Source organism: Acomys minous (assembly GCF_964271855.1).
Source record: "Acomys minous genome assembly, chromosome: 5".
Classification (NCBI taxonomy): Eukaryota; Metazoa; Chordata; class Mammalia; order Rodentia; family Muridae; genus Acomys; species Acomys minous.
This window is the reverse complement of record NC_140494.1, coordinates 16,581,252-16,598,655: the sequence shown is the minus strand read 5'-3', so window position 1 is coordinate 16,598,655 and position 17,404 is coordinate 16,581,252. Positions and strand designations below refer to the sequence as shown.

At 40.9% G+C, this 17,404-nt stretch overlaps 1 protein-coding gene across 1 annotated transcript in view; it reads left to right on the top strand.

Annotated features, from left to right (window-relative positions):
• The window catches only part of CUBN (cubilin), a 211,352-nt gene that overhangs the window by 179,396 nt on the left and 14,552 nt on the right, over positions 1 to 17,404 (top strand). Inside the window, exons 59-60 of the mRNA XM_084783727.1 lie at positions 2,454 to 2,671; positions 14,894 to 15,099. Of these exons, the coding sequence (XP_084639853.1) occupies positions 2,454 to 2,671; positions 14,894 to 15,099 (424 nt within the window). The remainder of the gene's footprint in view (positions 1 to 2,453; positions 2,672 to 14,893; positions 15,100 to 17,404) is intronic.

Below are 17,404 nucleotides of genomic sequence, written 5' to 3'. Positions count from 1 at the left end.
AATTTATTTTATTTGTTAATCAGATCAACTCTAAATAGTTGCTTTATGTGATATATGTCACTTGTAAATAACCTCTCTAATTTAATTTATTCCAAGCAAGACTAGATAAACAATGTAGCCCCATTCTCCAGAGGGATAAAGTAGTAGGCTTCTTTTTCCTAAGATGGTTTATTTTCATCTCTTCAATTTCACTGATACCTGAAGTTTTAGCATGCGATAATAGATCTGAGGGTAGTTGATGGCAATTTAGGATTTTCTACATAGAAACTTGATGAGCTGGGACAACACTACTCATCTGTCCCCAATTTGTCACTGAAGGTTTCTAGCCTGATGATTATGAACACTGAGGTCTACTTTCTACATTTGTGTGTCCGCTGGCCTCATGAGCTGACTGTAAGGCAGGGTTCATCAACTTAATTTATCTCCTCAAGAAGATAGTGGTTTATAGGTTAGACCTTGAAGGAAACTGCAAGTCACTCCAACCTGAGACTATTTGTGAGGAAAATGAGCCCTAGAGATAAAGACCCTGAAAGTTTTAGGATTAACAGAAAAATATTGATGTAAGGAATCAGGAAATTTTTGCCAGGATCTTCATCATCAGTTTGAAAACATTCATGTAACTAGCCAAAATCTTTCAGAGAAAGACTTAAGGATTACTTTAATGTTCATAAAAAGGAAAAGTCTAGCTATTTGATGTTTCAGAATTATTCCATATTGTCATACTATTTGTTAAATCTGTTAGCAAAATTTACTGAGAGAGCAGAAATAAGCCAACTGTACAATTCTAAGATAAAAAGTATGTAGGAAGTCTTTTGGGGAGGCATATCTAAGAATACTTATAAAGCACTCGGACAGCAGAGGCAAGCTGACCTCTGTGAGTTCAAGGCCAGCCTGGTCTACATCACAAGTTCTAGGACCCTGTATCAACAAAGGAGAAGGAGAAGAGAGGATGAGGAAGAGGAAGGGAAGGAGGAGAAAGATGGAAGAGGATGAGGAGGAGGAAAAGGATGCAGAAAGAGGAGGAGGAAGAGGAGGAGGAGATGACAACAGAGCACAGGCCTGGAATAAAATACTAAGGCCATCAAAGGAAAGGTCTGGGTAAATTTGTAAGGTTGTACATGGTAGCAAGTAGCCTGAGGTACGCTGACGTAACACTTCCCTTCCCTTCAGTATAGCTGACAAGATGCTAGACCAACTGATCACTCAGTGGCAGGGCTAGTGAGTGCTTCAGCCTTTATTTCTGTGAGCATCACTACAGCAGAAAGACAGCATATCAGAACAAGTAGTGCCTCAGCCTCTGCTGACATTTCTGCAACAGGGGAGGGTCCTATGGCCACAGCAGACTTCAGCATGTGCTTAGGTTATCCCTACCCAGTTCTGGGAAGCAGGACAAGGGCTGTGTCTGGAGCCTCCAGTGATCAGCCCAGGGAGCCATGTGTGAGTTCCTTGTTAGATAGTTTGATGATGCAACAGAACTACTTCATTCTTTGTTACCACAGTTTTATGTTTTATAAGAACCAAATTATTGCATTTCTTTCTTTATAAAATGGTAACAATATTACTGAGGACACACTGTACACAAGACACATGAATTTATCTGTGTCATATTGTACTTGGTGAAACAAGAGACGGGAAGAACCACAGTTCAAGCTATATAAAACCAGAATTGTTTCCACTTGTCTTAGCATTCTTCCCTCAAATAAAGAATAACACAGTAGTGCATCTTATTATACAACACAAGAACAGAAAGAGGAAGAGTATCTTTTGGGTGAGACTAAAAAAAACTTAACATATTATTGGGGCAATAACATATGCCAACTTGTCAAAACTCAACCTGAAGAACTATGGACCAGTAATGGTTAAAAAGAAATGCTGGAAGGACTTGTGTTCCTTGATGGTGTAGTTGCCCTTGTTCAGGAAGTAACCTCCACCCAAGCTCTAAATATAGCATGGCACAACAAAAAGACATGAAAGTGGTGGGGTAACTTGCTGGGAACAGAAAGGGGTTCAGCAGGAGGGAGGTGGGCAAAAGAGAACAATTGGGGAGATATGATCAAAGTACATTATGTATGCATGAACTTGTGAAAGAATCAAAAAATTTTATGCAAAAATTGATTTTGGTTGAACCTAGGCCTAATCATTTTGAAGTGTAGAACTGGATCTTATCCATTTTTATACCTCCAGCTCCTGGCACAGTCAATAGTCATTACAGCTACCAACAAATACTGGCTTCATATCTGAGTCCCTCAGTGTTGTCTTAGTTACAAGATTTCTTTCCAAGTGAAGCTTAAATACTGTGTTGTCAGGTTTTTGCTTTATGGCTTTTTAAAAAAAAGTGTGTGTGTGTGTGTGTGTGTGTGTGTGTGTGTGTGTGTGTGTGTGTGTGTGTTTTACAAGAACTACAGGTACAGTTTAATGGGCATACATAAGTAATAACAATGTGCACTTTGCAGTTTCACACATTTTGAGGTGGCGCCCTCCAGCATCTGTGCGCATGACTACTTGGAGGTTTTCGATGGTCCTGGCATTGGATATCAGTCTCTTGGAAAGTTCTGTGGCTCCACGATTCCGCAAAATGTTAAGAGCACCAATAACAGCCTGACCCTGCTATTCAAGACAGATTCTTCGCAAACAGCAAAAGGCTGGGAACTGCACTTCCTGGAGACATTAGGTGAGTGTTTGTGACATGAAAGTCTTTTTCTTTGACTCCTGCTTCTCTGCTTTAGTTTCCCCAGCTAATCCCAGGTGATTTTCATTTAAACATAGAAGGGGCCCAAAAAGAAGCCCTCACTGCCTTTGGTCTCTTTATTCTTAGAGAACTAAAGAGTCTTGGAAAATGTAAGCAATGGTTATGACTGTAAAAAGGAATGCTTCAAGAACTAAACAACCTAGGAAAAGAAGAGCTTGGTACAGAAGTCCTCATAGGAAATGGCCAGGGCTCTAAGTACCACAAGTGAACACACAGGTAGAGAAAGGATCAAAGGACCAAAGGTTTTTAGAAGACAAAATGCCTCAGAGATGCAGCATGTGGAGCTTGATGGGACACTACCAGGGAATGTAAGTTAAGAATGATGCCTTATGGGCAACCTGTTGGGCGGTGGCACCTTGGTCTATGTTTACCAGGAAGTTTGCCACATTTGCGGCTGATAGGTCTGTCAACTACATAAGTGGAGATGGCTGCAAAGGCATTTGGGCTGGAGAGGGTGGTCTCAGAGTCACATGAGATGGCAGTGATGGTGAAGTGTGAGCATAAACTGAAAATAACAGTCCAGTTTATTACCACTGCACATGAAAGATAATTACCTACCTAAGATTAGTGCAGGGGCACTATCTTATTTTTTAAAATAAAAAGCAGTTAATCAGCTCCCTGTTTACACTAATTGCATCAATGATATAATTTTTATTTAACTTGGGAGGTGTTTTGATTTTTCCTTGACTACTGATGTGACTAATGTTCTGAGATCTGACAGATCCTCAAGCAAATACCATACTCCAAGAAGATTCTGAAAAATGTAAAGACTTTCCTACTATAAGTAATTTGGGCACTTTTTTCCTAGGGCTTTCCTTTTGCACACAGACTGATTCACACCATCTCTGTGACATGAAAACAACACATAAACATCATTTTGTTTCCTATGTTATGTTTTTCTCAATTTTTTTGTAAAGATATCTATTTATTTGTGTGAGTATGTCTATATGCGTGTCTCTGTATGAGTATATATGACTGTGTGTGCGGATGTTCACAGAGGCCAGAAGAAGGCGTTTAAAGCTGTAGCGATAGGTGTCTGTGAGCCACACCATGTGGGTGCTGGGAATCCACATTCTGGTTCTTAGCGGCTTAGGATTGATTAAGCACTAAGAGATCTTGACTGCCAATCCATCTCTCCAGCCCCATTAACACATTTCTTTTGGGAGTTATCAGGCAGACATTGGTGTTTTATAAGGTCCTCATAAATTGTAGACATTGTGACAATTGTACCAGAAAGGCACCTTGCCACCTCCCCCTCTTAGCTGTCATGACAATAACTTGCAAGCAAGTCTCACAGGACACAGAACATGGCCTTAGTAGGATGGTGTTAAGTGAAGCTACATGCAAGACACAGGAGGCTATTTTAAAAGAAAAACCCACTTCCCCTCGGATACTTCAGTTTTGCACCAAGGTTCCCATGTATTGGGGTGCCGATGTGCTTCATATAAGAAACCTTACCACTTCCCCAAGTGTATAAATGCCATTGTCCACTTGGAGGAATCAAAAAATTATTTAAGTTATTGATATTATTAATTGTTCAAGTGGGATAAATTTTAATTGGGTCTTACAGAGATGGCTTTTAGCTCAACTAAGTGGCCTGGCTGGCCTAAGAACTTTCAGCTATGTTTGTTGTGTTGTGTGGTGAGGAAAAGAAGGAGTCACAAATGCCACTGAAGTTCTAGGGTTTCTGGAATCTTTTCATTACAGACTTGATGTAAATAAAAAGCAGAAGGTCAGACTTGGCTAATAGTACACACCGTCCTCTTTCATTTCATCCACTTAACCCACTCAATCTTTTCTGTAAAGAAACAGCTGCTCCGAGGACCAGCCTGACTGTTCATTGCCAAGGCAGTCTGAGAATAACACCTTTCCTGGGTAAATAATTGATGTAAAAGGGAGACTGCTGTGGCCCTTGACGTTTCTGTTTAGTCGTACATCAACTAAATCTCTAAATACAGCTTTTGCAGCTTTGCTACTTAGATTATACAGTTGACAATAATTTATGCACATCTGCTTTAATTTTTCAAAAGTCTGTAAAATCAGCCTGTGCACTTATGTGACAGTTCAGTGTCTCCTTGAGCATCTGCTACATTTGTATTTCTCATTGATAGAGAGAATTTGGAGGAAACATCCATAGTGGATAATTAGAAACATATAGTGAAGTTGAGCCTCCCTTTTGTGGCACTTCTGCTCAGTGAGGGAATAAGGGAAGAGAAAGCTAGCACCCAGAAGCTAGCAGGTAGCCATGACATAACATTTTCTCATATTTCTTGTGAATGTCAACACAACATGGGAAACTAATCCTGAAAGAAGAGAAGTCAGAAATGATTGGACTGAGCTTCTAGGATCCAGGGAACTGAAATAACCTAAAAAGATGAACATGTCTCTGGACCGAGTGTGCATCCTTTATCAAACCACCCATGGTTCTGTGATGCATGTCATCTCAACAGAACAGGTCTGACATTGAAAGCAATCTGCTCTCCTCTGGTAATTCCAGGAGCTTTATTTCAGGCTCTCCTTTCCCAGCAGGGCTCACTTCAGCTGTAGCCAGTGTACACATCATAAATGAAACACTTCATCTTTGGACATGTGGGTTTCTAGCTCACGGCCTCCATGCCTTACTATACTGGCCTCGAACCCAAGACTCACTGAGTCTTTCATGATTGCTCATTGTGTTATACACAGATCTTCTAGCTACAGAGCCAGGTGTGGATTTTCGGTACCAGTGTGGTTTCCCTTTCCTCCTTCTTTTAGTAGTTTGTATGTATGTGTGTGTAGTATGCATGTATGATGCATATCCACCTGTGTGTGCATATGGAGGCCCAAGATTTAGGCGGAATCTACCTCAAGCCTTCCTTACCTTCTGAACTCAGGCAGATCTCTCACTTGACACATAGCTTAGCATTGTAGCTAGGCTAGTTAGCCCGTTTGTTTTAGAATCCCATCTCAACTTCTCAAGGGCCGCCATTGCAAGTGGGCCACCTTGTCAGTCCAGCCTCTATATGCGATATAAAGCTCCAAGCTCTAGGCCTCGGGTTTGCAGAGCAAGTGCTGTAGCACTCAGCCAGCTCTCTAGTGCTCTTTTTTTCCCCCTAATCTGTTTTTTTAGGCAGATTTCTCTGTGTAGCGTTGACTGTCCTATTCTTGCTTTGTAGACCAGGCTAGCCTCAAACTCACAGCAACCCACCTGCCTCTGCCTTCTCAGTGCTGGGATTAAAGGTGTATGCCACCATGCCAGCTATTTTTTTTTCTAAAATAATGTATTTTGTACTACTTCAGCACAACTTTACTACACAATACTAAACTTGGCCCAATAAGGTATTTAGGTATTAAAATCAATAAATGGCTCAGGAGTCCCTGAAATCCTAGAGAGACAAATCTCTGTCCCTGGAGAAAAAGAGCTCTATCAAGGACATCAGTAGCCAGAAGCACATATCAAAGCTCCCTGCTTCCTGCCGAAATCAGCAAATATGGAGAGAATTGAGGCCACTATCTGTCTTCCTTCCTCTGGCTTATTAGTCATAGAATGAGTCAGGTGGCGTTAAGGTCAAACCCAGGGGCTGCTGTGAAGAAAGGCATAAATACGAAAACACATGTCTAGCAAGGACAGAATGAATCACAGGTCAGCAGAGGCAGGGATGTGGCCGGAGGGGAAGAGCTCTGTGCCAGCATTCAGGTACCCAGGATGCAGGTGACTTAATCATTCTACTGCCTGTGATGAACTTTAGAAAAACCCTAGTCTCTTTACACTCAATTCTTAACTACTGAAGAATATCAGCTTTAAATATCATCACTTTCTATCTTTTAAGAATGTGTTACAGGTAAAGTAGATTAGCTCCTGGAGCATACAGTGGCTGTCCTAACGTATATTTTATAACCTAAGTCAAATCAGAAGCTAAACTCTAATTAAATCCTAAGGCTTTGCAGAGGCCTCAAGCAAAGGTAAGTGTTAGTCCATCACCCATGGTTGTGTGAATGAACTAAAGATTAGTTGGTTAAATTATGCCTACTTTGAAATGACATTTATATGTGCCTTATATTATATATTATACCTATATTCTATTTATTCTCTAAATTGATGCACAATTCATAGAGTTAAATAGTTTTACAGGAAAAAGAGAGAAATCCATCTCATCCAGTTCTGGGGATGTTGGACCTGACTCAAAAGGCACATGCACTTGGTCTCTGGACCTGTTGCCATCCTCTTGGAAAACATCTCCTGATGTTCTAAGCGTGCAGACGATGGGAGTGGTGGGAGGAAAGTGAGGGAATAAAGAATGGCTGACTTCTAAAAACGGATATGACTGACAGGGGTTGCAGTGAGCCTGGGGTCACAGAGATGAAACACTTGGCCTTGACGCATGGAGAAAACCCTCACATGCCCACTCAAGAATTCGGCTTCCAGTTATATTTAGCATTCCCAGTTGTGGTGTCAAGTTTAAACTCTGAGAGGCACGCTAAAATCATGTAGCCCAAAATAAAAGAATGCAGTTGCAAACATTCACTGACATTAAGAATATGTGCGGATATGTCTCTAGGCACCTCTGAGCAGCTGGAAATAGGCTGCCAACCGCCTGGCCTTCTAGAGTCTCAAGTGCAGTCAGATAGCTGGGTTATCAGTTGAATAACTTGATAAGTCACTGTTCACATCCCTCCCAGGGAAACGACGCTGGGGCATGACTGGAGAGCAACAGGGGATGCTCTCTGTCTGCTTTTTAATGTGATTTGCTTCCTTTTATGAAGTCTGAGAGTGAGATGAGCTGAAACTGTAAACCCATTTAAAGAAAACTAGATTCTGCTCATTTCTGCCCTCTGCAAGCCTGCTAGCCCTCACTGTTGACTAGCCGTCCCTGGGGATAAAGCTAAATGCAGGGTTATCTGCAGTATGTTCATTGGGGATTTCTGACAAGAGTATTTGCTTAGCGTAGAATGTGTGGACCAGATAAAGAAACCAGACAGTGCATAGTTCATCAGAACCTTACAGAGTCATGTAGGAGACAGGAGTTACAATTTAGATCCCCAAGAAAAAAGAGAAAGGTTTTTATAAATACATTTCAGTATCATCTACATCAGATGTCTCTCCTCCCTGGCCCTGAATGGCTGCATTTGCCCCGAGTCTGGAAGGATAGGGTTGTCTGTCCTTGAGCAAATAAACCAGATGGTTTCCCAGAGACCAAGCTATGTGAAGAAGTGAATGGTCAGGTCAGGTAAGGTAACGCTGTGAGAAGCACTTGAGAGAGAAAGAGCTAGGAAGCAGCATTGGGCAGACTGAAGCTGTGCACACCTACAAAATGCACCTCAGCTTTGTCTCCAATAACTGGGTGTCTGGGTTAAGTTATTGTCACCATAAATTTCCTGTAATCATTCTTACCTGTAGTGGATTGGTTTATTAAAAAGTATTATGGGATTGTTTTTCTCTTTGGTTTAACTTGCAAGGAGTCTGCTCAATTTGTGTGGTACCTTTATATATTGTTCACTCACAAGTAAAGGCTTGCCACAAAGTCACAGAGCATAATGACAATGACTGCCCATCGCCAGGCACCTCCCACCTAGACTGTTTCATCCAATCTCATGACTGCCTCATGGGGCAGGAATTAACACATATTACAAAGGAGGGAATGAGAACTACTTATTAGAAATTAAGTCATTTGTTTGTGGTCAAAATAAGCACTGACCTAGGGTTGACCAGCTCCTGAACCCACACTTTCCTAATTGGCCTATGCTGCCTCTAGTGCAACTGATAGAAATACCCAAGGCTAAAACTTCCCTTTGTTTTAGAATTCTTCCTTTCTATGTTCATCTTCTTGTTTGATTCTACCCATTTTTACCTCATAGGATGTCCTGAATAGTACATTGTGTTATACCATTACTATGTAATACTACAACATAGAATAGTTAAATACTTATATATGACATATTTATAACATAAATTGTACATAACCTTTATATATTTAAATCCATAGTTGCATTTTATATATGCTATAATATATATTTAAATACATCTGACTTATTTATTAAACATTTATATAAATAACAAAATTATACTTTAAATATAATTTATGTAATTTATTATATAATTATAAATATAAGTATATTATGGTACAGATATGAATATAAGTTGTAAAAAAAAGTTTTTTAGTGTTGATAGATAAATGTCACATCTGTCCTGCTGGCTTTGCATGGCATAAGGGTGAGGCCCTAGCACAGTAAGGCCAGCTATATGTAGTTATCTATATTGTAATAAAAGATAATAAATCTTTATACCAAAACCTTAGTAGCTCCAAATTATGGGCTCCAATTTAGTGAAATTTCTTACCTTAGGATCTAGCTATTCTATTCTGATGGTGGAACTCTGATTGGTACACGTCTCATGTAGTCCACTATTAAACCTGGGGAAGTAAGTCACAAGGGAATTAAGTAGGCTGTCAAGGACTCCTAGCAAGTTCTGAGAAGAGGGGAATTGATCTCTGTCACCAGGAAATAGCCCTGCCACCAGGGTAGTGAAGGTTTAAAAAAAATCAGCAATGTATTTAGAATGAGATAGCACATTAATGAATATTAAACAATTCGACTTCCTTATTTAAATTATTATTGTAAAACTAACTCATTTTGAGGAGTCGAATGAGCAGTGAGGGACAGCACATAGCTTTTTGTCCTAGAGTGGCCATGCCTCACCAAACCCCCTTTTATATGGATCTAAGTCTACAGCAGAATTAATGCAAATCTGGACTTTGAGTGCTACTTAGTTTTGACAATTAGAGGTGACTATGAACAAAACAGACAAAACTGGTCTCTGAGCCTGTGTTTATGTGCACAGCATCCAGCATTTATGGGGATCCTGCTGTTCTTGGCAAACACTGGCTATGGAATAGAAGACTTGTCATGCTGCAATTTGGTACATAGACTAGTCAAGTAGTAGCTTTTGTGGGCTATAGTTAGTCAACTAAGATTTGAAGGACTAGTCTCATGACATCATCTATAGTATAATCTAATTTAAAATGAACATTTTTAACTATTTTATGATCAGTGCAATGACCTTAGAACATTATGCATGTGCCTCCATTTAAATGTGTACCCAAATATTCCATTTTCTTCAATGATTACAAACAATGTGTTTTTCAGTCTTGTCCCCCCTCTGTGCACTGCTACTATATAGAAATGTTGCTGATTTTCATGTACTGTCATACATTCTCTGTTTTGGACTGACTGGATTCTTGGGTCTAACAGTGTAGCTGTAGATTCCTTGGACTTTTTCTATGAAGAGAAATGAGCATCTGCAAACAGTGATACCCATATTTCTTCCTTTCCATGCTTTTTTTCCCTTTGAGTTCATGGCCAAACTTTAATAGTGTTGACTAAAGGTAGTAAGAAAAACTTCATTCCTTGTCCCTGATCTTGGAGGGTTGCTTTAACTGTCTACTGTTGAGTTTGCTATTCATGGCTAGCAAGATGGCTTGCCATGCACTTGATTTGAGCTGCAATCCCCAGTGCCTGGGTAAAAAGCCAAGCACAGAGGTGTGCACCTATAATCTCAATGCTGGGAGGTAGACAGGAGGATCCCTGGTGTTTGCTGGCCAGGCTAGCTGGATTAGCCAGCTTCATGTCAGTGAGAGGCTCTGTCTCAAAATGTAATCTGGAGAACAATTGAGAAAGACACCGGATATTATCCTGTTGCCTTCACAGGCACGAACACACACACACACACACACACACACACACACACACACACACACACACACACCAGTTTAAAAGGTTGCTAATAGCTCTAAGAAATGCAGATATTCTTTATCAAATTGAGAAATTTCCCTTCCAGCTCTAGTTTTCTGCGAGTTTTAGCATAAAGTTATGCTGTAATCTATGAAATCCTTTCAGAGGAATAGATGCAGCAGGTTCCTCAGAAGACATGTTGGATTCTTAAGTGAATTCACAACTCCGGATTGGTTGATATGACAGCTGGGAGCATCATAGTGAAGTTTTCTCCAAATAAAGATTATGAAACTCAAGCCCTGTGTGATTGAAGAGAAGCCACCACAGCGTGCTCTGTGGCACCAGGCCTCCACTTTTTGATGCATCTGTGTTACACTCCCCGCGCTTTTTGTCTGCCAGCTCCAGCCATAAATGTTCCTGGAAAACAGGACTACGCTAAACTCAAGGTGATGGTTGTCTGAAGTGCAGCTGGCCACCTATCTCTAGAGCAGTAAGAGTCCAGAGACAGAGAGATACCTCCCCAAAGACCTCAAGAAAGTGTCAGTCACAAAAATGTCAGCCCTCAAAATAGCTTCTTAATAAGCCATCTCCCCACCCGGACTAAAGCCTTTAAGATGTCTCTCTGAGATATGGCCGCTATTCCTTTATCAGATCGATGCTGCCTTCAGCTTCACTCTGAAGTTTAATCATTCAGGATTCAGTTACTGACTTAATTAAGTAGCTCTGGCTGGAATCTCTGCTGAATGTGAGCTTATATCTCCAGTAGGCCACCCCTACCCCCATGCAAACATTTTATTTCTCTGAAGCTCCATTTAGTTACCATTTCCAGCTTACAGAAGAATGCTGACATGCCATGTGTTCTTGGGTACAGGGTGTGTCATCAAAGTGGCTCTAGCAGAATCCGACTGACAAAAAGGGCGTTGGTGGAAAAGCAATTTCTAAGTGGTAGAAAAATATATGGTAATGGGAAAGATGACGGATCTGTAATGCCAAAGCTGAACAATGTTATGATGTCTTTACCAGAAGAAAAGATGCTTCAAATTACCAATACAGGAAATGCAGATATTTTAATATTCGGGACTCTTCATAGCCATAGGTCCTATTATGCCCTGTGACTATGGGTATGTAGGCCCAGCCACGTGGACATAGCCCTTTGTGGTGTTGCATCCTCATTTTGTTTACATTACTGTTTATATTCCCCAAACACATGCGCACTTGCATCTGCATCCACATTAGGAGAATCAGAAGCACGGGGAAGCTGCACTATGTTTAGAAAATGGGACATTTTCTACCATTACCATTTCCAAAACTCTATACACTTCTACTCACTCACACAATATCATGTTTCTTTCAGTTACTTGGCTATTTTGGTCAGGGTTATCTGACTGATAATATTGATTAATATTAGGTAATGTTAGTTTTCCATCTTATTTGTTCTGTGTTTTATGAATTGAGTTATGAATTGATAGTTTGATAACTCAGACAAGTTCTGTCTCTGTCTCTGTCCCCGGCTCTGTCTCTGTGTCTCCCTGTCTATCTGTCTCTGTCTCTCTGTATCTCTCTTTCTCTCTCTCTTTCTCTGTGTGTGTGTGTGTGTGTATGTGTGTGTGTGTGTGTGTGTGTGTATGTGTGTGTGTGTGTACTGTTACTACAATGATACTGTGTAGCCAGCTGTCCAGTTGTTAGTAGCTTATAACAAAAGCATTTATTTTTGTCATTTATGGGTGTGCCGAGTCTCCTACTTGCCTACATTCCAGGCATATCTACCTTATGGCCTTCCTTTTAGTAGTGGTATTGCTGCCACTGTATAGTAAGTGTGCAGAAAGCCATTCACTGTGAGAAAAGTCAGCCCTCATTCTCTCACCTTATGAATGTGTTGGCAACAATTAACACGCAAATAGTGATGAAATCTATGGGTTTTAAAGTAACATTTTATTTTTGAAGCTGATATATTAACAGAATCATGTACATTAGGTTCCGATTCTTCATTGCCTCTTGCCAATCCAGAGGCAATGTGTCGTGTAGCAGGTGTCTTATTGCTAGTGGTCCTCCCCTCGTCAACCTCTCCTTACATGAAGGATGGACTACCAGATACCCTTTCAGATCAAATGATACTACTACTTCTCTGATCAAAACGGCTTCCAAAGAGCTATAGATGGCTTGAAAGTTGGGTGCTAGGCACTCAGAGGAAGGATAATAGGTCACCAAGGAGAGACTTGATACTCTATGATCATATACAGGGGGAGGAGGTCCCCCTCAGACACAGACATAGGGGAGGGGAGTAGGGGGGAAGTGGGAGGAAAGGAGGAATGGGAGGATAGAAGGGATGGGCTAACAACTGAGATGTAATATGAATAAATTAATAAAAAACATTTTAAAAAACTTAAAAAAAAAAAGAAAGTTGGGTGCTAACTACTCTCCCCAACCATTAAAGCTCATTCCCTGCAGCCATGGAAGGCAGCTCGCAACGCTGATACCTCTGGCTCCAAGAAATCAAACTATGCCCTCTTGTGCCTTCACAGGCACCCACACTTACACATGTGATGAATAATAATAAAAATAAATCCTTAAAATGGCTTCTAATTGGATCCTCACCATCCATAGCCTTTTCATGGCCTAGTCTTGAGCCTTGTGATGACACTTCATCTGCCTCATGGTTTTCAGAACAAAATTGTGCTTTCCTACTATTCATCTAATATTGGACGATGGGCTTCTTTCAGCCTACACAATTTTATTTCCACATGCTCTTAGTCTATGATCCTTAGGGCCTGGGTTGAATATTGTACCACAGCATTCTATATCCATATAGTGACTAGTTGATGACTTACTTCTGGAAGATTTTCCCTCCCTTCCCTTTTAGGGCATCTATCGTTCTCTTCACACTGTCATCATTATTTATATGTTATTACTTCTAATGGACTTCAATCATTGAATATTAAGGAAATCTTAATATAAACAACACATTTTCCACTTCATTAATACTATAATTGTCCCTCCCTGCTATGCAAGCCAATAAGCTCAATTGGTTTCCTTTTGTGACAACAGCCTGTGACAGAACAAAAGCTGCTTAAGCTCCAGTTTTTCTGTGGTCTTCAGGCATGTTTCATGCGCTGGCCCAGCAGCAGCGCATAGTGTGGCTCTATGCAGTGTTTATGTTCCAGCTTCACTTTGACCTGAATACTAGATGTGGTCATACTAGGTATCAGGGCATTGGAAACTCTTCAACGTCAGGGAATCCCTTGCCGTGCAAATATGCTATAGCTTTACATGGCTCAGGAGCTGTGGACAGGTCAGCCTGGCCTGCCAAGGCATGCAGCTAAGGCCTGTTCCTGGGCTGGGAGCCCTTCCGTAAGCTCTCTGGAGCTGAGGAGGGCTACAACTGTTTCTATGCCTCATCAAGTCCAAAGGCATCTTAGTGGCTCCTAATGTGGCAGGTAATCCTTTCACTGAGAGTAGAAAAGTAACTGGAGTGAGGCAGATGGAAGGCAAATGGCAGAGGAAGTTAACTGTGTTTGTGTGTAATGCAAACAGAAGAACATTAATTTGAACATTAATCTCATTCTTACTGTGACTACTTCGAGCTTAATTCAACCCAACTCTTTCTCTATAAATTATCAGTGTGTCTTTCTCCATTGTCTCTTCTTCCTGTGTCATTTCGGATATACCTTTTAGGTTGTGGAGGGAACAAAACTTAATCCAGAGGCTTTTGTTCCTTTTCTCTGACAGTAGACATACAGTCATCATTAGAGACTATATCCTGCAATTTTGTTATGTATTACTAATTGTTTAATTTTAGTGTAGATAGTTTTTCTCTAATGAAATTCTTTTGTTCTTCAGTCTCCTCCTGACTTGATTTTGAAAAAGTAGAAAATAGAAAAAATGTGGTTTAACGTGAACTGGGCGATAGAGCTAACTGCCCTCCCACAGCTTTGTTCTGTCAAACTAAATAAATGAAAAACTGGTTGGGAGGTAATTTTCTTAGAGGTATTGGGTAAATCTTCATAAATTCAATTTTCACTTTTGGCAGTGTTCACAAAGGCAGGACAGAAAAGTCAGGTTTGTGCACACTTTCCACCAGCTTTATTATGCAAAATACTCAATTTTTACAAAATTGAGTTTTTCGGGGTTGGAAAACGCTTGAATACATTGCGTGAATAGTTCCAAAGAGACACATGCATACACCCAAATGTGGTTACTTGCTCTCTTAGGTGTCTATATATGCAGATAAGGAGGCAGCTCCAGTGATGTGGGAACAAGAATAAGCAAGGAGCCAAAAAAAGTCGAGAAACACATATCCATGCTCGCCAATGTTGGAAACTTTTCAATAATGTACACAAACAATGTGGTAGACAATGGGACCTCTCCTTTCCAAACCTTTTCTACATAAAAGTTAAGACCATTTTGTTCATCTGCAATGACGTGTCTTTGTTTTGACAGGACCACAGCAAGGATGTGGTGGGTACCTGACAGATGACAACATTACCATTGTCTCTCCTGATTTTGATTCAAATGGACAGTATGACAGAGATCTAAACTGCATATGGTACATAATTGCACCTCAAAACAAACTCATTAAACTCAACTTCAGTGAGTTTTCTATAGAGGCAGCATCACTTGGAAGTTGCACCTTTGATTATGTTCAGGTAAGAATGCTATACCGTAACAGTCTACTCTAAAACAGTGTGTTCCAGCTTACCATCTGGAATTCCTTAAAATGGGGACACTGTTGCTTCTAGTGGGCACCAAAGACACTAGCTTCCTGTTCAGGTTCATCTATGATGTTATGATCCAAACATTTCAAGTGACTTCTAACGTTAGCTTCAAGATTCAATTCTGTCTTGTCAGTGCCTTATCAAGAAGTGATCGACGGGAAGACTGGTGGTCAGGAGTGAGATTCTCAGGACTTGGGTAATTCCTAATATCAATGACATACACAGGGCAAAAAATACCCCTTAATTGATCTGTATCTTCTAGTCATGTAGATGGCATCCGATGCTTCCTAAAATGTCCAAAGAAACTTGTTTTTTTTTTTTAGACAGTGTGAAGCTAGACAACCGCATTCCCATTGACCCCTAGGAAAGATCCCTGGGATGCAGTGGGAAAATAGGCAATGAAGGGAAGGAAACAGATGAATGAAAAAACCTTGTGACAGCCAGGAACCATGCAATGCACTGAAGTCAAGGGGAAGAGTCCTTCCCCAGTGAGGTGTGGGTGGCCCGTGCTGTTAAGCTGCAAGTCACATGCTAAGAAAGACTGAGGTGGAGTAAGTTAATCCATTGGATGACAAGCATTTTAATAAGACATTGGGATAGAAGCCAGCCCATCTGAAGGAGTTCATGAGGGACTAGAGATAACAAAATGTGGGACAAAGTGTGTCATTTCAAGCTCAATCCTTCTCTAAAATGAGAACAAGTAGCCAGCACAGTTTAAGATGTTATTTAAAACCAGCTTCCTTAGATTACTGAAAAGTAATAGGATTTGAAGGCAGATAGCAGGTAGACTCAAACCCAATTTTGTTACCAGACCAGATATTTTTAAAATGTATTTATTTATTCACTTTACATCTTGGTTGTAGCGCCCTCCCTCCTCTCCTTCCAGCCCCATCCTCCCGCCCTGCTCCCCCTCCCCCTTCCCCTATTCCTCAGCAAAGGGGAGCCCCCCTACCCACCCATCCTACCTCATCAAGTCACATCAGGACTGAGCATGTCCTTTCCCCCTGTTCCCTGGCAAAGCAGGCCCGGCTGGGGGAACTGATCAAAAAGCAGACAACAGAGTCCATGTCAGAGACAGCCCCTGCTCCCCTTACTAGAGGACCCACAAGAAGCCTGAGCTGCCCATAGGCCACCTCTGTGTAGGGGGCCTGGGTCTAGTCCATGCGTGGTCCTTGATGCTTCAGTCTCCACAAGCCCCTCTGGGCCCTGGTTAGTTGGCTCTGTTGGCCAGACCAAATTCTTTTATTTAATTTATTTATTTCTTTTGGTTTTTTGAGACAGGGTTTCTCTGTGTAGCCCTGGCTGTCCTGGACTTGCTTTGTAGACCAAGCTGGTCTCAAATTCACAATCTGCCTGCTTCTGCCAAGTGCTGGGATTAAAGGTGTATGCCACCATGCCCGGTCCCCAGACCAAATTCTTAATCAACCCAATTCCTTATCACTTTATCTAATTTAAAATAATCGTACAATAGTAGCTAATTGGCAAGGCTATTTTGAGAATAAAAACAATGTGTATTAGGGCATTAAACATTGTATCATATAATAAATAATTCATTTGCCATATTACTTCCATCCCCCCCCCACCTTTGGTTATTTCCAAGTAGGCAGAGTGTTGAATCTCTTTTTCTTAAAGTACCAAAAATAAGGGCAGGCAAGATGCCTGGAAAGGTAAAAGTGCTTGCTACATGAACCTGAACCCAAAGTGCAAAGAGGTCCTTCCGTCTCACAGGCATGGTTTGGCATACATGCATCATACTTGTATTCATCCATCACACATGCGTGCCTGGACACACATACTGCAATTAATGACTTTTAAAAGTAATTCATACAAAGAGTAGAAACTTAGCTCATGTGAGAAGATATCTTTGATCTTACAAGGAGACAAGTTGGTTCCCAAGAGCCATTTCTGTGAGTGTGACTTGGGGACATAGAAGAGCTTGTAAGCATAGGAGCTTCCTATAGTCATTTTGACAGGAATAGCAGCATCAAAAGCCAGAAATTGCTGTTTGCTCACTTCAAAGTGAAATCCTGATTGTTTGTTTGCTGTTTGTTTGTTCATTATAAACAAGTGCTCCTCAGGGCTGTTCTTGCTTTCCATCTTGGGAGAGCAGTTTCACACACCAGCAACTTCCCCAGGAACTGGCAGATTAAAAGAAAGTGCTGGGGATCTGAAACTTTGAGATGTCTTTCCTAGAGAGATAGATTCGTACAGCTAAAGGAACACCTTTTCTGGCTCC